General features: G+C 36.7%; 1 protein-coding gene across 3 annotated transcripts in view; it reads left to right on the plus strand.

The window, feature by feature from the left end:
• The first annotated feature begins 2907 nt into the window (after window positions 1-2907).
• Window positions 2908-23893, plus strand: part of tbxas1 (thromboxane A synthase 1 (platelet)) — a 28022-nt gene continuing 7036 nt past the window's right edge. The window contains exons 1-5 of one of the 3 annotated variants that reach the window (XM_030137068.1): window positions 2908-2913; window positions 22185-22299; window positions 22607-22700; window positions 23368-23420; window positions 23745-23841. In XM_030137068.1, the coding sequence (XP_029992928.1) occupies window positions 22199-22299; window positions 22607-22700; window positions 23368-23420; window positions 23745-23841 (345 nt within the window). In that variant the 5' untranslated portion in view covers window positions 2908-2913; window positions 22185-22198. Of the gene's footprint in view, window positions 2914-20710; window positions 20762-22178; window positions 22300-22606; window positions 22701-23367; window positions 23421-23744; window positions 23842-23893 lie in introns of those variants that run through there. The other 2 variants (XM_030137067.1, XM_030137066.1) reach the window with 2 other exon arrangements.

Consider the following 23893-nt stretch of genomic DNA (forward strand, 5'->3'; position numbering starts at 1 on the left):
CTTTATTTTTTAAAAATATAACATTAAAACCAAACCACAAAAAGATTTATATAAAAATAAAGGAAAACATTCGAAAAGGAGTGGGATAAAGTTTAATTTATAATCTCCTGCCCCCTATCCTAAATTCCTATGTCAGATCTCATAAGTAACTCAAAAATCCTACACATATGACTCCATTTTGCAACAGCATTTTGCATCAAAATAAACTCTGTCCATTTCATGACAATAATACCCATATCAAAAACAAAAATGAACTCTGTCCATTTCATGACAATAATACCCGTATCAAAAACAAAAATAAACTCTGTCCATTTCATGACAATAATACCCATATCAAAAACAAAAATAAAGTCTGTCCATTTCATGACAATAATATACATATTGAAAACAAAACTAAACTCTGTCCATTTCATGACAATTATACAAAAATCAAAAATAAACTGTCCATTTCTCAGCAGTAATATACTTATCAAAAATAAACTCTGTCCATGTCATCATATTTACTCGACATTTTGGATTTAATTATCTTTTTAAAAGCGTTATTTGATTTAATTGCCTTTGTTTCATCATTTAAGTTGTTCCTTAAGTCGATTCCCGTCACAGAGATACAATCTTCCATCATCCTTGTCTTGAATCTTATTTTTTTTGAAGATGTTGAATCCTTTTAGATTGTAGTGACTTTTCCTTTTTTCAAATTTGTGTTGAATATTGACCAGCAGAGAAAGTAACTCCATGCAGTACTCAAATGGTAATGATAAGTGGTAAATTGACTTGCATCTTCTGTATATAGCACCTCTCAGCCTTTATGGTAGTGAGAGTGCACACACAAAAACTCACACGTGAACACACCAGTGAAACAGTCACTGGGAGCAGCTTTGGGTTCAGCGTCTTGCTCAAGGACACTGTGACATGCAGACATCAAACCACCAACCTTCGGCTTTGTGGATGATCCGTTCTACTAACTGAGCCGCAGCCTCCCTCAAATATAGGGCTGAGATATATTTGAAAGCTCTTTCATTATCATTTATATCAACATAAGTGATGGAAAATGAACAAGAGAAATCAAATTCACTCAAATGTCTCTTGAGGGCATTAAAGATGTTATATTTAAGTTCATTGGAATACACAAAGTGAAAATACGGGCTACAGAAAAAAACCTGCGACCATAAATTTGCCTGGAATTGAAAACTCTTTTTGTCATTACGTACTCTTTCCTCCATAATCATGTGCAACAATTTTTGTGGTTTTCTCGATGTCATTAGTCCAGGCGCCTCCGCTGAAAAGCTTCTGAGTGCAGGTACCTGGTAATGTCCTAATGCCTGCCATAAATAAAGCACATTAACACTGCAACTGCACTGTAATAACCTCCACTATGATGTGCTTCCCTGCTCTCATCACCCTGATGACCAGTGGGTTATAGTGTGTCGGGTTTGCTGTGGCAATCTTTATAACAACTAGTTACATTTTTATCCAATTACAGGTCATTAAAGGGGAGATATTTTGTCCCGTCTCCAACTTTAATGACCTATTTGAGGGTTAAGTTTTATTTTTTAGGATTATGGTTAGAATTGGGGTGGTTAATGCTAGGCACCTTGGCATGATGGTTAAGGTTATGGGACTAGGGAAAGTAGTTATAGTAGTCGAAGTATGCAGAAGTCTGTGTTTAGTGTTACATTTATGGAGTGATTTCACTACCAAAAGCAGGAGGGCACAACTTATCACTCCATATAGATTCACATTCCAGGTCCCAATGCTCAATTCAGATTTTTACCTCCACCAAGTGTAACGGCGGAGGTTATGCTTTCATCTGGGTTTGTCTGTCTGTCTGTTAGCAGGATAACTCAAAAGTTATGGATGGATTTCCATGAAATTTTCAGGAAATGTTGATACTGGCACAAGGAACAAATGACTACATTTTGGTGGTGATCAGGGGGTTGATTTACCTTGGTGGAGGTCTGCGCTCTCTGAATACTTTTCTAGTTCTTTTTTTTTTTTTTTTTTTGCTTAATTCAAAAAAAAAAAATCTGCCAATATAACGAGTGAAAATTACACTGGTCAACAACAAATTTATTGTTTAAGTTTTTTGAGCTGATTAAGGATAATTTTGGTGTGCTGAATCCAAAAATCGCATTAATTTTGCTCAATCAGGTCAACTTTCTGAACTATGCTACATATTGGCTTATTAACATTTTTGCTTACATTTATGGGCATTTTCACATCATATGATACAAAATTCTTTCATTTTTCTTGCAATAAATGAGTTCTGAAGATTTTACTTTTGCCAATTTATGATTGTTTTTTTTTAATATTACAGGTGAATGAAATGGCTTCGACTAGAAGATCTTGCAAAAATAAGCCTGACGTATTCTGCTACATCTGCGGTGAATACACCATTGTACCTAACAGGAATCCTGTTAGAAAATGATTTTTTTTCTCTTAAAACCTATTTTGGGTGAGAACTATATAAAAAATCAACTGATAAAGTCACAAAAATGTAATCAATTTATTGAGAAGATCCAATTTTTCAAAATCAAATTAGCAAAAAAACTTGACCTGATTGAGAAAAACAGATGTCATTTTTGGATTTAGCGGTGCAAAATGGTCCTAAGTCAGTTGAAAAAACCTAGATAACTTGCAAAAAACATTTTTTTGTAACCCAGTGTTATCTTGGTAAGATTTCTTGAAATAAGATGTTTTCTAAAAATAAGTTCTTACATTTCACAGAAAAGTCACTCTTTAGGTGATTATGTTTTATTTTAAGTGTGGTGAGATATTTTGACTAAAAATGGGGGGGGGGGGGGGAATTGATGAAATTTTCAGGAAATGTTGATACTGGCACAAGGAACAAATTATTACATTTTGGTGGTGATGGGGGGGCACTGATCTGCCTCGGCAGAGGTCTGTGCTCTCCGAGTGCTTTTCTAGTTTTTTGCCGAAATCCGACTTTTTTGTGTGTTTGTTTACATTGTGATTCAAATGCGACTACCATCAGACTCATATGTGCACAGTCTGGTCCTGAAGTGACCCGTGTACACAGAAGAAAAAGGAAGTAAATATGGATCTTGTCGGGTCCTACCTCCTCCTCCTTATGGCATTTGTTGCATTTCAGTGATGTATCAATCAATCAACCAAATTTTATTTATACAGCGCCAAATCATAACAAAAGTTATCTCATGACACTTTACATATTGAGCCGGCCGAAACCAGACTCTAAGCCAACTTACAGAAACCCAACAGAATCCTCCTGGAGCAAACACTTGTGACTGGTGACAGTGGAAGGAAAAACTTTCTTTTAACAGGCAGAAACCTGGAGCAGACCCTGACGCCTGGACGATGGACGACTGCCTTGACCAGTTGGGGTGAAAGAGAGAGGGTAAAGGAGGAGAAAATGAGAGAGATAGAGAGAGACTGGGGGAGAGGGGGAGTAGAGAGGAAATGGGGGGATACACATGGATGCAATTGATGCACAGATAACTAAACTAGAACTGACAAAAGCAGATCGGCTGGTGTTAGAAAATGTCCAGTGAAATACAATGTGACCGTTCAGACTGAAGTCGCCTTGCAAACAATTAAGGACCACATATGAAAGTGGGTCTGATTTGAAAAAAATTGGGTTTGTGCTGCTCAGACTGTTATAAGAAAAATTAGATATAGTTCATATATGTGCAAAATGTAAGATTTGGGCCACTTTTCCCTGCAGTGTGAATATAGCGTAGGAAGCTAAAAACTGAACAGTATTCTCAGTGAAGCTGTCAGCTAGTGTCGTCATTGTACTTTGATTTGAGGTACAGATGAGTGGGAAAATGGTGTTTCAATATTTGTACTCCGGCTCAGCTAAAATGACTAAAACCCAGTGGTTTGACTCATGCTGTACTGCTCACATCTAATGTCTGTAACTAACTATTCACCAAATCTGTCTGAGTGATTGTTCGTTTCTGCATGTCTGTGTGTTCCTGTGGGGTTGTGTTAGTAGCTTATGAAAGCCACTCTGTCCTCCCCTCCATGCTAATGCCTTGACCAAGGCCTTGGCTTTCTCCTCTTGGGCAGCCAGTCGACCGGAAGACAGGATCAAACGCAGGAGGAGGAGATCTCAGTGACTGGAGTCAGACGCTCTTTCATCTCCTCTCTGCCATGCCAGCACATGCTCTAATGCTTCATTTTCCCCACACACAGGGGAGGGAGTCTCCACAAAGAGAGCTTTCTGAGCCAACTCTCCCTATGTGTCTCTTTTTATATTCTGCTTAAACTGATTCATTCCTGATAGATAATCTTTTGCATTTCATCTATCTATCTATCTATCTATCTATCTATCTATCTATCTATCTATCTATCTACAGTCTACTCTCGTTAAACCGCCCGCCGTTATACCGCCATTTTTGCTCACCGCCGACCAAAACCATTGCACAAAAATCCCCAATGCATTATTCCATTAGCTACCGCCATTTCCGCCTATCACCATCCGCCAGCCCAGTTCCATGCACAAACAACACTTATACCATTGATTTCCCGACTGTTATACCGCCAGCGTGATTTCCATCGAGTACACATAAATTTTAACAATGCACTGAAACAAACGCGCCAGACGCTGATCGCGACAAGCTACGAGTAGGTCTACGGAACGGCCACCGTTCATTTATCGCAGAACACTCAGTAGGTCAGGATGTCGGGAAGAGGACGTGGGATTAAGCCAAAGCCTCAAGATGATGGGGTGTCATTTTCCGACATGGTATTTTAATGCTTAAAATGTTTCCCCACTTTAAATGATCCCTTACAACATAACAGAAGCAAGATTTATTTAGAAACGCAATTAGAACGGGTTAACGGAGGCAGCATACACATCATATAGTAAAGACATGCACATTATGGACGCAACCCGTTGTAACGCCATTTTCGCTATACCGCCAATTTGGCCGTGAACGGAAGTTGGCGGTATAACGAGAGTAGACTGTATCTATCTATCTATCTATCTATCTATCTATCTATCTATCTATCTATCTATCTATCTATCTATCTATCTATCTATCTGTCTGTCTGTCTGTCTGTCGATACGGTGATTTTGACAGCAGTTATCGTGAAAAATTCATTGTTGAACTTGCGCCTATATTTCCATGCTTTATAATCTGATACTAGTTGTTTTTTTCTATCTGCAAAATTGAGGATGTGGATGTGGACAGGGGTCTGGATCAGCACTCATGTTGGTCTAATGCTCTAAAAGTGATTTTCTAATGTTCAGTGTGTTTTTCATGTATTTTGTATATATACTGTAGATCTTTGGTTTGTTTGTTTTTTTTTGGGTTTTTTTTAGCACTTATGGGTAAGGATCCAAATATGGTAACTTCGCTGACCTTGATTTTCTACATAACAATTTTTTTTTTTTTTTTTATTTCTAATTTTCCACATTACTGAACAATTCCATTATACTTTGCACATTACAGTTTATTGTTGCACCTTACTGTTTTTCTACCATTTCTGTTGTTTTTTTTATACTTATAATTTATGATATAGAGTGTTTGCTGTTGTATTCTAGAGTATGTTGATCTTATATTGTATTTTTGCTGTTTGTTATCCTGCTGCACTACAATTTCCAGTTTGGGATCAGTAAAGTCTATCTATCTATCTATCTATCTATCTATCTATCTATCTATCTATCTATCTATCTATCTATCTATCTATCTATCTATCTATCTATCTATCTATCTATCTATCTATCTATCTATCTATCTATCCATCCATCCATCCATCCATCCATCCATCCATCCATCCATCCATCCATCCATCCATCCATCCATCCATCCATCCAGGCTTAATGCTGTAATGACGGTCTCATTAATTTGCTGTCTGTCTCCCTGAATAATAGACTAACTTCAGCTTTTAATGACTCAGGAAAAAAGTTGGAGACGACAGCTAAAAGACCAAGTTGAGGTTGATATGACATTTTCTGAGTTTGGCCATTCCTGCTGGCAATCTACAAGAAAAAACAAACAAACTATTTTTGCAATGGGAAAGCAGTAAAAAAGAGAGAGATGAGTCTGGTGTGAAGAGAAAATTAGACAAAATATGACCAACACAGTGCGATGACCCCTGAATTGAACTAATTCAAGTCCAGAAACCCCTAGTAATAAATCAAACATTGTGTAAGACGTGTAAAAACCTGACTGATGGCTCAGACTGAATGGTACTTTCTATGATGCATGTTACACCAGACTAAAAGGATTGTCTCAAGTTAAATTAGTCTTAGCAATTACTATTTCACTCACAATTTAAGATCTGCAGACATGCAGGACTTAATTATGCTGAATTAGCAGCTTAGAAAAGGATGTGTTAGATTTTAATGATCTTATTAACCAAGAAATAGGAAATTAGCTCTTTCAGCATGATATGTGTGTGTGGTTGTGCATTTGTGGAGTGTGAGTGGAAGAAAAAAAAAAAGAAAAGAATTTAAAGAGATGCACATCTGATCTGTTCTATTTGAATAATTTAATCTAGACAGGATAATGTGGGAATCTGAAGACCAAACACACCCAGATGCAGTCAGGTTCCTAAGTATTTGGACAGTGAGATAAATGTTGTAATTTTGCCTCTGTACACCACTACAGTGGTTTAACAAGAATATTACATCAAACATTTAGGAACTACATCTATCTTGATGGTTTCATGTCAAATCCAATGTGATGGTGTACAGAGGCAAAATTGCTAAATTTGTGTTACTGGCCAAAAGATTTGTGGATCCGTCTTGTTTCTGTAATGAAAATAAATTAACAAGATATCTAAGCATCAGCAACGAACCATCTCTGGACTGTCCACTGAATACTGACCTGAAGCCTGTAGATATGTGGAGATGGTGAGCATTTGTCTTTAGCAGACAAACTGAAACACCCATGCTAAATTTGACCATGTTTTTTTCAATGGTTATTGATCCACAACAGGAACCAAGCAAAAGTTAACAGAGTTTACCAGAGCTTCGACAATGGGAATTTCCTTTAATTGTTTGATAATTTTTTAACAAACACATGATTTGTTATCCCAGCTGGAATGGAACAACAGCCAACTGGCTGAATGGTTTAAGCCAGTGGGAGGCAGGCGACTTTCTTTGATAACTGGGCTGTTGGCTTACCAGCTGGTTAGTACGCTGGTAATGTTCATTGATATGTGGTGGGCTGACTGTATACATACCAATTATTTGGGCCAATATGGCCTACAGCGTGGTGTAGTTGTTTGGTGTAAGGCATATCAGAACAAAGCGGAGAACTCCCTGAGGTTTTCCTGCAGGAAAAACTCCAGATTTTCCTGCTTTAACAGAAGTTTAACAAAAAAGTGTGAAGAGAAAAGAAGGAACAATAAGCCTCTAATTGTAAATTTCCTACCCTGAAACTCTTTAAGTGTTAGGCTCACATTAACTTCAGAGGGAAAAGACAGTGGGGATGAGGAAAGCATGTTATAAAGAAGGAAACTGATGATGAAACAGATGGAGGTAGATGGAACCAGTGGAATAAATAATTTCATAATAAGCCTATGATCCCTCAGATGTATTTTATAATTAGCGAATATGGAGATCATATCATATGGATCACACTGAAAGATGGAAGACTTGTGCATTATTATTAACAGCCAGCACTGACAGAAAATGCATTCATATGTGCATGTGTGCACATGCAGACGTGGCAAAAAAAAAAAAAAATCTTTCCGCAGTCCCATTTCATTCCAGTGAGTGGCCTCTTCACTCCACTCCCTGGTGTTCACAGATGCCTGTCACGTCACCATAAAAAGACAAGAGAGAAGGAGAGCATGACACAGATGCATTCCCCTGACAGAGAGACAGTCGGATTGAAAGGTGTAGCTGATCCCTGAGAAGCACTGCAGGCTTAATATCCCCTCCATATCCACTCTCCGTGCCGCCTGGTACCATGAGGCTCGGAGCTGACGTCAGTGTTATTTCTGTCCATCTTTTGGTCAGGGAGGGGTCATCATCTCTAATGCATTATTCACAGACGCAGTATCAACCTAGACAGATTTTATCTTGACAGGGCAAAGCCAGCTATCACCCCTGGCGAAGAGGGTGAATAAACACCAAAACCAGACAATAGCTGTGGCTGCACCACTTTTTGATTGATACTGCTCATTTCAATCATATGGCGTATTTGTAAAGGTATATCATTATTCTGAAATATGAGTCAATAAAATAGACACTGATGTCATTTCTTCCCACAAAAACTTGAGTTGTACATCTTTTCTGTGTGAACTTGGGAAGGAAGCATGAAAAAAAGCAAGGGCTCTTGGGAAAAAAAATGCACAGGCCCTTAAAGATGTTTGTCTCATATGCCCTTATACATAATCGAGTAATTCAGCAGAGGTTTTCTGACTGATGTTTGAATGTCAACAGCTGTCATGTGGCACACATTGTTAGATAAGCCGTGTTGTCTACAGTGAACCCATGGGAAGGTGAGCCACAGATAACACAAGTGCATAGATTTACTGAATACAGAACGAAACAGTCTTTTCCTTGCTTTCAGTAATATTCAATGCAATTCATATTTAAAGTATTTCTTTATGCACTTGAACTGTGGCTCTTCTAATATCTACTCCGCACTGATGACAGCGATAATGCTGGTAGTGAGAGATTTACTGTTTATGCAAATAGCTGCTCTGATAGATTCCTGGCTATTCTGTGATTCAGTTTTGTTATGTATATACCAAGTTAAAGGGCTCATATTTTGCTAAAACGACTTTTATTAGTCTTTGATTCATTTATTTGTGTATTTGGGGACATTAATGGTTCCAAAAGTTTGAATTTGAACCCTTCAGGTGCTACAAAAGCTATCTTTATATTCATTTTGGCAAAAATCGAGTGGATTTCTACAACTTGTTTCAATCCCTGCTTAATTTGTTTTGACATTTGCACATACAGGGTGAGTCAGAAAAAACGCTCTTTCCATTTAAAGAAATTGTATTGCTAAAACGGAAACACTGATTTTTCTTTTGACCATACAGTCATATTGATGTGGTTATTGAGCATGTCTGGTGATGTAGTCATAGATTTATTGCATTGCATAAGAGAGAGAAGGTCCATTGTTTATAGGGCACTGAAATACCTGCCAACACAATGTATGCCACAGTGAACAAACTTGAAATTGACAACAATTACAGGAGTCGGGGCTTTGCTTTCACACTCAGGACATAGGCCTACATGACAGTGCACAGGGAGTTTTCATCATGGTAAGACCACAGTTTACGGATGTGCAGAGAGCTTTCATGGTGACAAAATTCTGCGAAACTGGTAGCGTCCAAGAAACCATCCGGCAGTTTCAAGACCGCTTCCCTTTTTCTTGTGGGGGTATCTTAAAAACCGTGTGTATCAGACTGTTCCACAAACTCTTCAGGAACTCCGAAATCGCATCACGGCTGAAATCCAAGCCCTACGACGAACACGAATGGCGAGAAGAGCTGTGTTAGAGATACGACAACGAGCACAGATTTGCATCAGTCTGAATGGTAGCCAGGTTGAAGGTCGTGCCGGACGACTTCGTTGAGACAAAACATTTTGATGGCGAGTAAACATGCTGTAATGGTTGACAATTTCAATTTCATTCACGGTGGCATAAACTGTGTTGGCAGATATTTCGGTGCACAATAAACAATGGACATTCCCTCTGTTATGCTATGCCATAAATCAATGATTCAATCGCCAGACATGCTCAATAACCACATCAATATGACTGTATAATCAAAAGAAAAATAAGCATTTCCATTTCAGTGGTACAATTTCTTTAAATGAAAAGAGCGTTTTTTCTGACTCACCCTGTATAAGGTCAAAACTTTTAACGAGCATTTCTAGTCCATACTGAAAATATGTCCAATATGCGCAAGCCGATTACCTAAAATGTTCAGTTGCTGTTTGAACAGGACAGAGCAGCACAGTTAACAACCTGGAGGGGGCAGGGCCTGAAGTGGCTCATGTGCATTTAAAGGGCCAGCGCTCAAAACGACCTTTCTGGTGTCATTACTCAGAAATAGGGTTGAAGATGGACCTGTGAAGTCGAATTAATGAAGAATTCAGACCCAAGCAGAGCATTTACAGTTTATGTAGACCACAGGGAAATGTTTTAAAATGCATAATTCCATTTAAAAAATAAAAATATCACTCCTTTAAAACCGTATCAAGTAGCAAAAACAATGTCAATGCTTCTATTGTTTTTATCACTACTTTGTAGAGTTAATTGGCTGAGTGGCTCATTACTCCCTCTAATGGTCAAATACATTCACAGTGACACCTCAGCTCATTTTAGTGAATAAATTCTGTGTGCATTTCTGCAGTGGAATATTCAACATCAAAACTCCTTTTTTTTTTCAAGAGACTAATGCTACTTCTTTCAGCCCTGTAAAGATAATATAATATCACTCCTTTAAAGAATACACAATTATTACGGTATGCATACAGTTGTTTATATTCACTCAAATGTGGATTCTATTATCATCACAAGAGGCAGAACTCAGAAAAAAGTTAAATGAAAATGGTTCATATCATAGTCTAGCATTTTTTTTGAAGATGTAGCAGTTTCGGAAATCAAACATCAAAAATCAAGCTTTTTTTTTTTTTTTTCTAGAAATGATGAAAATTGGACTCAGTTAGAACCAGGGGGGACACAGAAATTGACTTGCAGCAAAGTCCTTGTCATCAGATGTGAACCCATGTGGGAGCAGCTCATGAATGTCAACTTATCTGAGGAACCAAGAGTTAGAGTTGGGGAATAGAAGTTGTGCAGGTACAGATACAGATCAACTTTATTTCATTTTATCCATTTTCCATCGGCTCAAGTTAATAGCACCAATTAAAATTTAAAAAATTATGCACAGTCTGATTGGATGGGGTTGAAGTTCGTCTGTAAGCCTCCTGCATTGCAGTGATGTCACATGTCCACTGCAGCTGCTTCTCTGGTTTGATTAGACTGTGATGAAGACAAGGATCCAGACTGTCCAAGATCCTCCACCTTACTCAGTGTGCATACAAGCATGAGCATGTTATATACACATATTAGACAGCACAGTGGCGTGTGGTTTGTGCTGTTGCCTCACATCAAGGAGAAAGCAACAAATTCAGTTCGACTAGAGTCTTGCAAGTTCTCCCCATGGCGTTCAGGTTTCATCCAGGTCCTCTGATTTCCCCATCTATCAAAAACACGTATGCTAGGTTAATTCTCCTGTATGCTCTTGACCAAGGAACTGGCATAGATGTGGAGTTAGTTCTTTGGCAGCCCACTCCTCCTTTTGTAAGGCTTAAATGCAGAAGCAGAATATCCATATGGGAACAATAAAAGGAAAACTTTATCTCTCCACCACAGTCACCAGTGAGTCCAGCTACTCTCTAAACACTGAACCAGCTTTCATTACCAGTTTGTCCAGTTGCCTTGCGTCTGTTTGTTTAATGTTGGACTAAGGAGTATTAACCCATAAGGACCCAAACATCCATCACCGACCAAAAGCATCTACTGATCTAAACTGTTTAATAAAATGTTGTTGGTTGTTATCGAGCACCCTCAGCTGAAAATTGTGCCCTGCCTAATTTAATGCAGCTCCTTATAGAATTCAGCTCAAAGGAATTTATAGCTTTGGGTGACTTTAACCTGAACTGGTTACAACCAGTTTCAGATGAGCTTCGATCCCACTGCGACGCCCTGAACATCTTCCAGTTGGTAGGCAGTGCAACACGGCCAAACCTTAAAAATCCAGAAAAATCCTCTTTAATAGATCTCATTCTAACAAATGCTCCTCATAAATACACAACTACTTCAATATTTGCAAATGATGTCAGTGACCACTGTGCTGTTGCAACAGTGAGAAACACAAAAAACACCTAGAACCAGGCCACGCATCATTTATAAACGGGACATGAAGCACTTTTCAGAGCAAGGTTTCTTTCATGATTTTTTTTTTTTTTTTTTTACAAATAAAATAAAAATAAAATAAAACTTGATTTTTATTACGAAAAGTGTGTGGTGTTTTAAGTATAATGAAATATATATTGAATGATTAAAAAAATGTTATTAGTAATTTTTTTTTTATAAATTACAAGAAATTTCAGGCAACTCCATTTGAATTCCAGGCGACCCCAAGGTTGAAAAACACTGCACTAATCCTAACAAAAAAAAAAAAATACAGTTTGTCATCTTTTCATGGTCATCAGATATGACCCATTTGGACGTTCAGAGGCTCAATAGTGAACATGGAAACACCATCATCTGCTACAACATTGATTCACCAGTAAAACCAATGGAGTTGGATGAATGACAGTGGATGGAAACACTTGATTTATGTTCAGTTAATGATATATTTTACTTAAAAAGTCACTGTTTCTGCAGTTTTCTCTGTTTTTTATATAATAACCATCAATTTTAATCTGAGCTTTAATGAACATCTACACCATCAGTAAATTAAAGATAGGAAAATACCTGATTTATACTGATAGCATACAAAATACAGAGGACATTATTAAAAATAAATGGTAATAAATCACTCAAGAAAGGTTAGATATTGAGAAAATTTCATATGGGAACTGACTTAAATGTAGCTCTGGGTCTTTATGGGTTAAGATGCCATGTTGTAAAAGAACCTTCAGTTGAATAATTGACTTGAATTAAGGTATCGACCACAAGTAAAGCATTAGAAATGGTTCATTAATTAAACTGTAAGTGTAAGCAACTGTTTATTCAAGCATCACCTTTCCTCCCTTGGTCAGGGGGAGTTATGCAGTTATATAGTTATGCAACTAAGTGGTCAGTAAATGCCATTAATTTATTATTATAATACCTTTAGGGTTAGTAATAACTTTTTAATGAGGCTGATCATGTACGTATCAGAAAACAAACTCCATATCAGTATGTGTTGTGTCTTCCATTTCAGAAGCATAAAAATCATCTAGATATGAGAAATTAATTTCACCAAGATCAGAAACTAGCATCATTAGCAACAGATTTTTTCTTGTTGGTTGAGCAGTTGGAAGACAGACGTATGAACCGTGTTTGGAGGTAACAGCTTACAGTCCTCACACCAATCTGACAGGAAAAAGTTGGTGTTATGGAAGCAGAATGGCTGTTGTCAGTATGTAGCTTCAAAATGAAATATGGCCACATTATGTGAGCTGTGAAATGCATCTTGTGATACAATGACCACAGTAGTACACTAGGGAAACCTCACATCAGAGTTTGTTTTTGACATCCACACACACGTCCCTTTGACTATATTACTGTAGCTGCACCAGTATAATTAGTGACTTAGTTATTTTATTTTTTTCTAATTTTCTGATTTCTGGCAGTGCAGTCCCATTTTTTTTTTTTTTATTTTTATTTTGAATGGAACAGAATGAACTCTTTCAGCCTTCATCGTTATTCACTATCCATGTCATTTCTGCTCCCGTCCTTTCCCATGTTCCATGGCTCACTGTGTCTAAATGTGGGGTTGAGAGGAAAAGCAGCTGATGGATGTATGCTGCAGTCGTCAGCTGCCTCTGCTAACAGGGTAATTGAAATGGTAATTTTCTGATACAGGATGATGACCTGTGTTCAGCCAGAAATCCTAGGCCTTATTGGATAATGAACAGGGAGAAAATCGGCCCATCAAAGCTCATTGGCGCGCTGAAAATGCAGTGAAGAGTGAACAGTCTTCTAATGTGAAGTGCACACACAAAGTAGGAAGTTTTGATGCTTGCAAAGTGTCTTTAGTCCGTCAGTCATTAGTTTTGCACCACTTTCCTCTTCCTTTCTCCCCGACCCTATTCCCACAACAGTAAAGTCTTGACTCAGATATGCTAATAGAAAACCTCCTTCCTTCGATTCAGTTTGTGTACTCCTCAACAGTGTTTTTGCCTTTATGAGAGCGGTGCGTGGGTGAATGTGGGTGTGCATGTGTAGCAGAGGATGTCTGTGAATAAGTGTTTGCATAATTGAGTTTCACCGGAACATGTTCTATCCTTTTTTCACTTTCAAAATTCATTTATTTATTTTTTTTGGAGCAATTCTCACCCTCTCTCCTTTGTTTCCACTCCTCCCTCTGTTTCTATTTGGCGTTTAACCTGATAGGCAAATATGGCGTTATTTGTACTGCACGCCAGGCAGGTAGCTTTGTGTTTTTGTCATTCAAATCATTATCTTAATTGCTTTGCATTGCTTTGATGGCTTAAGGCTAGCTGGCCAGTGAACCTGAACAACCAAGTCCCAGGAACAAGCTCTTTTTTAAATGCTTCCTTTTCTTTCTCTTTCTCTCTGGTCTTTTGCCAGACAATAACACAATCAATCCTCCCATGTCCAACACACACACACTCTTTAGCAATTACTCAGTCTAATTAACTATTTGGCCATTGTTGTAATTACCTCTATAGAAGAGAGACATTCTCAGATGCTCAGTTATATCATTATTTTCCTCTTGCATTGTTCTGGTAATATTTGATTATCACATCAGATTATTACTATTATTACCCCTTTTGCAACATTAAAACAATACGTGGCTCTACATTGTTCTTACAGTTGTGTTTTTTGTGCATGGCGACTGTGTTTTGTTTTTTTTTTTAGACGTTTCCAGAACGCATCAATGTGTCTCTCTGTCAGACACACCTTAAAGTTATGTAATAGCTTGTGCTTTCGTTTAAAACACAGAACCGCAGGAACAGTTTGACAGAATATCATAAAATCTGGGATAAATGAACCATGATGATTTTGGTGGTCCAAGGTAAAATCACTGTGACCTCAACCCATTCTTAAAAGGAAGATAAAGCCTCTCAAAATGCTCTGAGGGAATTTGGAAAAAAACATGTTGACTTAGAGGCATGGATGAACTACATTTTTTTTTAATCAAAGATCATAGGTCAAGATAATTTTAAGCTCACAAAACCCATTTTTGGTTGTTATTCCTTGTAAGAGCTGTATCAGTATACACTACCTAGTCATAAAAAGTCACACACATTATTTTTCTTCCTTTAGCTTTGGAAGTTACGCAGTTATAGGACATTATTTATGCTCTACAGTTCAGTCTTTATACTCTCTACAAACTGATGGATGCTTAGGAAATGAAAGGCAACTCACTGCATCAGTTAAAGAACTTGCTGCCAATTGAAATATATTAGTCTCTGCAGCATTTATGGAAGGAAGAATATTATTATTTGCTTAGTTAAATCCTACTGGTCACTTTTTCATTTATTTATTTCTCTTTTGCCAAAGCAGTGTGACATTGGGATAATAGATGAATCTGATTTATAGAGTATATTTCTTTTTTTCTGCTTTGTATCATCGCTCTCTGTCTCGAATGCAGCAATATAACAACTCCATGTGCTTTACTGTGTGTCTAGGTTTTGTCAAGGCCTCTACTCATCACTGAGCGTTCATTGTATTAAAGTCACTGTATGGAGTATAATGACAATAAGTCCACAACAGCTTTATCCAGGGACAGGAAGCTAGTCTGGTATTGAGTGGAAAAGAAGGAACACAGAGGCCTCACAAAGACAGATCAGGCATGAAAGGCCATGCCAGCGCAGTCAATTTTATATGTAATTTGCAGATTAAGTGGGTATCTTTTAGTGCTAATAAAGGTGTTTGTTAATTAAAGAATTCGAAATAAAAGAGAAATTAGGACACCTTTAGAAAGCGGGGTGCTAATAAGCGATTGCACGCAGCAAGCTTTTCATTACTTAACCTCATTTCACAGAGGGGAGGCTAATATACTGAGGCTTTTTAATGTTCTGCCATGGCAGCTCTGGAATGTCCCTTGAAGTTTTTGGGAGAGCGCTCTTTTGAATACAGAAATATTCAAGGAATTTCCGTGAATTTTTAATGCAATATTTCATTTGTGGTTTGAGCTATTAAACATTATTTGACACATTGTCTGGTGGTTAATGTTTATTTTGAGGTAATTGCTTCTGAAGGCAGGCTGGTTGAGATCTCATTAGTTCCTTTGCCCTTGTCTCACAGCAAACATTTTACCTGTACTCATTAGGCATCAGACATGACACATCAGAGAAACTGTTCTGCAAGCATTTCAGGCTGTTACTATGCCAAGGTCTGCCCTCTCCGAAGAACCTGCCAAGCATGGAGCTTCTTTCCTCTCATGCCCTAAAAATTTCTGCTCTTTTTGGTGATGCACCCTTGTCTTTAAACTAGTATTTAGTCCAAAGTGACACCTGCTTCCTTATGAAAAATAGTTTAATGAAGTCAGAGGGTTGGAAATGCATTTATTTCTCTAAAGCTCAAACAGTATCCTATTAAGAACTTTCTCATGGAATTCTTTAATAAAGATCTGAAGGTCTCAGTCCGTCATAAGTCAGCTGCCCTTTTCTGTTCTGCCTGAAGGGAAATTCTTTCTTGAAATAGAATTCAGATGTACTATTCCAGCAGTATTGAATCAGCCAGTATTTATGAACATAATCAGCTGTGTGAGGATGTTAAAACACACATAAATAGCTCTGGGGCTGCTCCATTTCTCATGAATTATAAATTTAAGTATTCATGAAATTTTATATGAGTTTGGACACACATTTTACAAAATTCACTCAAGTGCCAGTGTGGTCCTTAAGTGTGTACAAACATTTCCTCTTAAAATGTGCATCTGGGTGCAAAGCTTTGACTTTAGATAATTCTTATCCGCCAAGATCAGAGGATCCTTTGACATTATGTAAATTGCAAAATAAACAGATTTTCAAAGTGCTTTTTTTTCTTTTCTTGTTTTAACAAAGACAGGGGGTGGCAGTGATAGAACAGCAGATTATTGGAGTGTCCTCTCCAGGTGTTTTGTTGCTCTTTTAAGGGATGTCCCACAGGCTGATCCAGATGGAATTTATGAAGAATCTGAATGGTTTAAAAGGGTCATAAGTAGGGATGCCCGATAATATCAGCCCACCAATATTCTCAGCCCGATATTGGCATAAAAATGTAATATCGGTGAATATCGTTATCGGTTTGTTTGCCTATCATTAAAACCAATAAAATAACGCCTTGATTTTGCCAGCATTTACCGATGCGTAAATGAAGCATTGTTTGTAGCTGAAAGAAATGTGCAGTTTTCAAAACTGTACAGTAGAGTTGCCACACTGTAATAGACTCATGGAGGGAGAGAGAGAAAATAAATAAATATGGCATTTTTTCCACAACTTAAGTTGAAGTATGTATTCTTTGCACAGACAGTGTTTACATTTTGAAAGCCTTGTTGCATTTGAGAATGAATCCATTGGGGCATCACAATAAAATTAGGCATGATGTGTTAATTCCATGACAGGAGATATATGATGTTACCTAAAATTAGTTTAATATCCCACATATATCGGCAGCGGTATCGGTAGATATCGGAATCGGAAATTAATTGGACAATATCGGCATATCGGTTTTTGGCAAAAAAGCCAATAATTGGACATCCCTAGTCATAAGGTTTAAGAAATTGTATATATGTCTTCAAGGATGCTTGAAAGAAGGGTGCAAACTTGAAACATAAGTTAAAACACCAACAAAAAAGGAAAAAAAAGATGAAGAAACACCTACATTTGCATATACTTTTATACTGTACCATTATCTTTGCATCGTCTTCTGTGATACTGCTCTTAAACTACATTCAGCTTTGCACCAAATGTTGACACATGGTGGCCTTAGGCAGTTGGAGATGTAGTTGGTTGGCAGAAGAAGGGGTGAGGGGTCTTCAACATGTTACATTTTAGGCTCCCGGTGCCCTCTGGCGGTCCACAGAGGAGACGATACCCCATTCCTTATTTCCTTTTCAGCTAGTCTCTCCATTAATAGCTTAGTGCCGCTCCAGCTCCCATTGTTATTCCTGCCTGGGTGCATGCTCACAAGGATGTTGCATGTTTATCAGACCAGAAATATTGTGCATCTCTGCTTTAGGAGGATGGACTTCGAAAGAATGCTTTTTCTGAATCAAAATGTCCTTGTATCCTTTAACTTTACTCATTTCTTAGTTATCTCTTTGACCTTCTGTGTCCATCCATCTTTTGATCACTGAAGCCAAAGCTATGCAGTGAATCTACTCTTGCATCCCTTCACAGACTACACTTTTTCAGCTTATGGTCGTCTATTAATTCCATTCATTTCTTTCTCAAACACACAATGGGTAGAATTTAACACAAAATTAATGAACCTTAAATGTTGCAACTGCCGTAATATGCAGAGAGATGCTGATTGATTAGGCATGTCACACACAGACATGCACACACACACAGGGAACTTGTAGAGTCAGCTTTGCTTAACACCTCAAAGGATTTGGATAAGTAACTGTCATTGAGTCTGCATAATTAGGACACCATGTCATCTGAATGTAAATTGCCCGGTTGTACAGATGATGTGTCACATTGCCTGGAAGTCAAGCTCACAAGAATACCTTTTCAGCCGATCATCAAAATATTACTAAAGAAAACTCCTGCCAGCTGCCAAACTCTCACACATTCTTACTCTTACACATTTTTAAATTCATTAAAAAAAACTAGTATGAAGTGAAAATAAATACCATGCACTGAGCTTTTTCCTCAAAGTAAAATATGCATCAAAAGAAAGGGTTAATCCTTTTGTCAGTGACAGCATTCTACACAGATGTCTTATGTTCAAAGTAAAAACAGTTACTATTGATTACTTTTGTAAAGAGATGTTGTGTTGAATCCTGTAGTTTACAAACCACAGGAAAATGTGCTGTGTTGTTGATAGTAAAATGTTCACATAACCCCCAACTGTTTCTCTGTCTTTCTTTTTTTTTTTTCTTTTGTTATTGGTTTGTTAGATTGATATCTTTATGGGCTTTTTATTCTGACTGATAACTTTAATTGAAAAACAGTGACTATTACATCATTAAGCCTTTACAATGCCTCTGATGATGCACAACTACAAGCCTGGTGTAAGCAGCTATAACATGAGGTGTGAGTGCCCTCTTCAGGAAATATACAGAACTGCAGCTACCTTTTCTTTCTTTCTTTTTTTTTTTAACCCTTTCATGCATACTGGTCAGTACAGTGGGCAGTTATTCTCCAGATGTTCTCTTGTATATTCATGGGTCTCGTTGTTTCAGTTCCATATCAGTCGATACAGTGGATGCTTGTGCACCATCCCATTCACTGACATTGATACCATGACTATTACTTTACTGTTCTTGATAAACCTGATCTGCACTAACATGTTTGAGTGTAAATCAATTGCTTGTTATTGGTATTAGATTGTAATTTATAGGGGTTTTTTTTTTAAACAAAAAGGTGGGTTTTTTTTTTTTTTTTTTTTTTTCATATTATCTCCATGGAGTGAGTAATGACTAGTATTAGTAAATGTTGAAATGTGAGAAAACATCAGATTAGCAGCATTGAAAATGTTTTTATTTCATAGAAATACATTGAAATATTATTTTAACCCTTTCATGCACAGTGGTCACTACAGTGGACAGTTACTCTACAGCTTTAATCTTGTATATTCATGGGTTTTGTTGTTTTAGTTCCATATCAACCAACACAGTGGACACTTATGCATCATCTCATAAACTGCAATTCATACCATTATTGTAACTTTGCTGTTCTTGGTTGGTTCTTGAGCGGAATTCAATTGCTAATATTTATTTTTTGCATATTATCTCCATGAAGTGAGTAATAACTAGTATTAGAATATGTTAAAATGTGAGAAAACATCAGATTAGCTGCATTAAACATTGTTTCATTTCACTGTTTTCACATCGCTTTATGATATCGGGTTTTAAATACATGTCTCTTTGCTTCAAGAATAAAATTCATGGTGTCCAGCTGAGTGGACATTTTTGTAACTCCATGAAAAACAGGTTGATTTAAAAAAAAAAAAAAAAAAAAAAAAAAATCAATCACATTGGGTTTTTTTTTTTCATGCCTAAAGAGGAATAAAAACACTCAGGAAAAAAAATTTTGATTAAGGTTCTAATAATTCATGCATGAAAGGGTTCATTTATATAGTTAAAGTCTTAAGTTTAATCACAAATTAGTCAGTAGTTAATGTTTTAAGATAGGATTCCTTTGTTTCACTTTGTAAGTTTTTAGGATAGTATGGGTTGGTTGTAACATTATGGTCAGCATATATTTCCTCCTTGGGGTGAATCCTTAGTACTAAGTAATGCTTTGTCTGTGATCAGATCAAGCCAAAATAAATGTATAAAAATGAGACTGAGACAAATCCGGGTTTATTCTTGGAGCTTCCAACAAAAGAATACACTAACAACATGTTTCTTTGCTTCAAAAATTAAATGTATGATGTCCAACTGAATGGACATTTTTGCAACCCCATGAAAAATAGGTTAATAAAAAAAATATACAATCACATTATTTTTTTTAATGCCTAAAGAGGAATAACATCTTGATATTGAAGGCTCTCATAATTCATGCATGAAAGGGTTAAAGTAACTGTCAAACTGTGTTCCTGAAATGTGCCATTCCTCTTTTCTTTTTTTTTTTTTTAAAGGAAGAGGGATACATTGACACAATTCTTTGTTAGTATTGTTAGCATAACATTTTTCTAAATGGGTGGAAAAAAATTTATTTCTAACATCAATTAAAAAATTAACCAAAAACTGCCCCCTATTTTACAAAAACAGATATTTTACAGCATTAATAAATTCTTTTAGATGTAGATACTATTTATTTATATATTTATTTATTGCTGTATATTGGATGGAGTTAGTGTTATTAAATGCCCGGACAGTAGGTGGCAGCATTTAGAGTTTAACCGCATCGTTTAAACGCATCGACACGAAGAAGAGCCTTTTTACCTAATGATAATATGAGGTGAGTGGATATTCCCGTTTTTATTACATTTAGTGCACAAATATATTTATATTTTTTCTTGTCCTCATATGAAAATCACGTTGAGCTTTATTATTTATCACGACACATATATATATATACTGCAGAATTATTACGATACGAACGAATAGCCGACCTGCTATGTTTTGGTGTTGCTAATAGCCTAGCATCCCAAATGTCATATGACATCTGGAACAACAAACAACTGTAAGGATGAGGTAATAGCTCTGAATAAGTTAAATGTGCGCTATGGAAATGTCACTAGTTGTATTTCGAGAGTAAGGAGACTCGAATCCTCAATTGTTTTTCGAAATTAGTCTGAGAAAACACAAAATACAACCAGAGTTATGCGTCATTTTGAGTTTATGTTGCGCTGTCGTGAGTGTTGTGCCGAATTCTGCTCCCTGCCAAAACTGTATCCCCCATCATGTAGTTTTTGGCAGGATCTGGTTTATTTATATTTTTTTGTGTTGTGTATCTAAGATTTAACTTTTGAAAGTTTTATGAGCTTTACAGTTTGCATATTCTTTAATGTTAAACACATAAAAAAAAATAAAAATAAAAAATAAAAAAACTGCAATATCTTACAATATTATTAATTACTTGTTACACGGATATGATGGTGTTAAGAGGTTGACTAATTCACAATTAATTTCATACTCTGCAGTCAGAAAGGAGAAAAATTAATGAGCCAGGGTGAGCAGCGAGCATTTCTCAGCACATTGTGACAGGGTGAATTTGGTGCTCCTTGTCCTCTTCATGATTGACTTAGGAAGGGGGAGCAGTGTTCAGCACAATTAGTTTAACATGTAAGATTGAATATCAGGCTTGAGCACAACTCAGAAACCCATCTGTAAACCAATGTATTTATCTCTAATACACATTTGATCGAGAGCATGTACAGTCATGGAAAAAATTATTAGACCACCCTTATTTTCTTCAATTTCTTGTTCATTTTAATACCTGGTACAACTAAAAGTACATTTGTTTCTACAAATGTAATGATAACATCAAAAATAGCTCATAAGAGTTTAATTTAAAAGCTGATATCTTGCCATTTTCCATGGTTTTCTTGATAATAACCAAAATCATTCAAGTTCTTACATCAATAGCTATGGCATTGTACTGCCAAAAACAGTGCTTTTAGGCATTCCATGTTTTCTTTTCTGCCTGTTTTAGTCACATGATACACACAGGAATTAGTACTTGATTGCATAACCATTGTTTTTCATGACTTTTGATGGTCTAATTATTTGTTCCGCAACTGTAGTTCCCAAATCATTATATAACAGGGTTTTGTCACAAGAATAATATCACGCTTACAGTGTTTTTGAGATAGATATAGGAATATTGATATTCTTATGTTCTTAACTTAACTTTCTGTTCTGCTCTTTTACACCTGGAGTTGTTATTTTCAGAATGGAAGCTCTAGGTGACATCCTAAATATATTCCCCACTAATGGCAGTGGGTTATCAGTGACACTCAGCCTTTTCCTGATCTTTCTTGGTCTTCTCTACTGGTAGGTAAATACTTTGGTGCTTTGTATTTTTCTTATTGATAGTAAGAAGTAGTTATTTGTAACTTATCATGATATAAAGCAGACATTTTTAGGAAGTCAAGCAAATATATACTATTGATATTATAACGCTCTTCAGTATTGTGTGCTGGCATTTATCATGTCATTTTAGTAGAAACCTATAAACAGTCTATGGATCATAAGATGAATGTGTTCTCTAGCCTGATTCAATGAAAAGACACCCATCTTCATATTTTTTTTTTCCTTTTATTCATCTCCCATCAACACACCTATGTTGTCTTTCTTTTAGGTATTCAGTATACCCTTTTTCAGTGCTCTCAAAATGTGGCATCAAACATCCAAAGCCAGTGCCTTTTTACGGCAACATATTCATGTTTCGCCAGGTAAGATTTTACACCCTTTCAGTGTTTGTTAAGATGACTATCTAAATCCAAATCATTCTTTCCTGTCTTTCTTTTTAGCCCATTGCAAATGTATTTGTCATGTTATCGGCCAGACTTTTGAGGCACTGATGCAAAATATATCTTGCTTTCAACTCATAGTGTCACTTGGTGCTATTTATGCATCAAGATTATTGCATTTCCTGAAGGAAACTAGCAGCTTGCCATTTTATCAATATGTCTGATGTTAGATGAATGATATCAATATTTTTCTCACAGCAGGCTTCCTAATTTTACGCATTTCAACAACAGAAAGCAAAAAAGCTGGAGAAATAACAGCCCATAGCAGTAATGTTTGCACTTAATGTAATATAGATGTATCTCCGTGCAGAACATTCTGGGGTGATTTAAAATCAAACTATCCTTGGTGTTAATCTTTCTATCAGTGTAAGAGCATTTGTGTGACATAGTAACATAGTAACATACTCATTGTTGAGAGGTGCTATTGCTTCCTATTATTTTGTATATTTCCGGGTTTTATTTCGTTGGCTGTTCAGTTTAACAAGATTTTTTGATTCATAGTTCAAGATAAGTTTTGTACATCAGGCTTCAGCAACATTCAGTGTTTTATTTATAGTTCACCGATGTTGTTCTGTACCTTTCTTTTCAGGGATTTTTCAATCCAATTAGTGATCTTATAAAGACACATGGTAGAGTTTGTGGGTAAGTACTTAGTCATGGCATTACTCTGTGACATTAAGGTTTATTTATTTTTATTCCTCTGAAGTATGAAGCAAGATGTAACTGTGAGCTCCACTTCCACATTTTTAATAAATGTTGAACCTCTTTAGTTGTGGTTTTTTGAAGCAATACAAAGCACATTAAGTAGTTCTACAACACTGTACAAGAAACCATAGGAAACATCACTTTAAAAAAGTGTACACAAGTACTTACTTGCTTCATATGGTTAATTAAATTCCATCTATTACTGGTGCTGATAACTGGAATTCGTTGGTGTGACTCATATCTACATCTGGTGTATTTCAGGTACTATTTAGGCCGGAGACCTGTGGTGGTGATAGCAGACCCTGATTTGCTCAAGCAAGTGTTGGTCAGGGACTTCAGCAGCTTCCCAAATCGAAATGTAAGTCAATTTATTTCTGCAAACGCATAAGGTCCAGAAAGAGATTACATTT

This window comes from Sphaeramia orbicularis, chromosome 6 (assembly GCF_902148855.1).
Source record: "Sphaeramia orbicularis chromosome 6, fSphaOr1.1, whole genome shotgun sequence".
In the NCBI taxonomy this organism is placed as follows: domain Eukaryota; kingdom Metazoa; phylum Chordata; class Actinopteri; order Kurtiformes; family Apogonidae; genus Sphaeramia; species Sphaeramia orbicularis.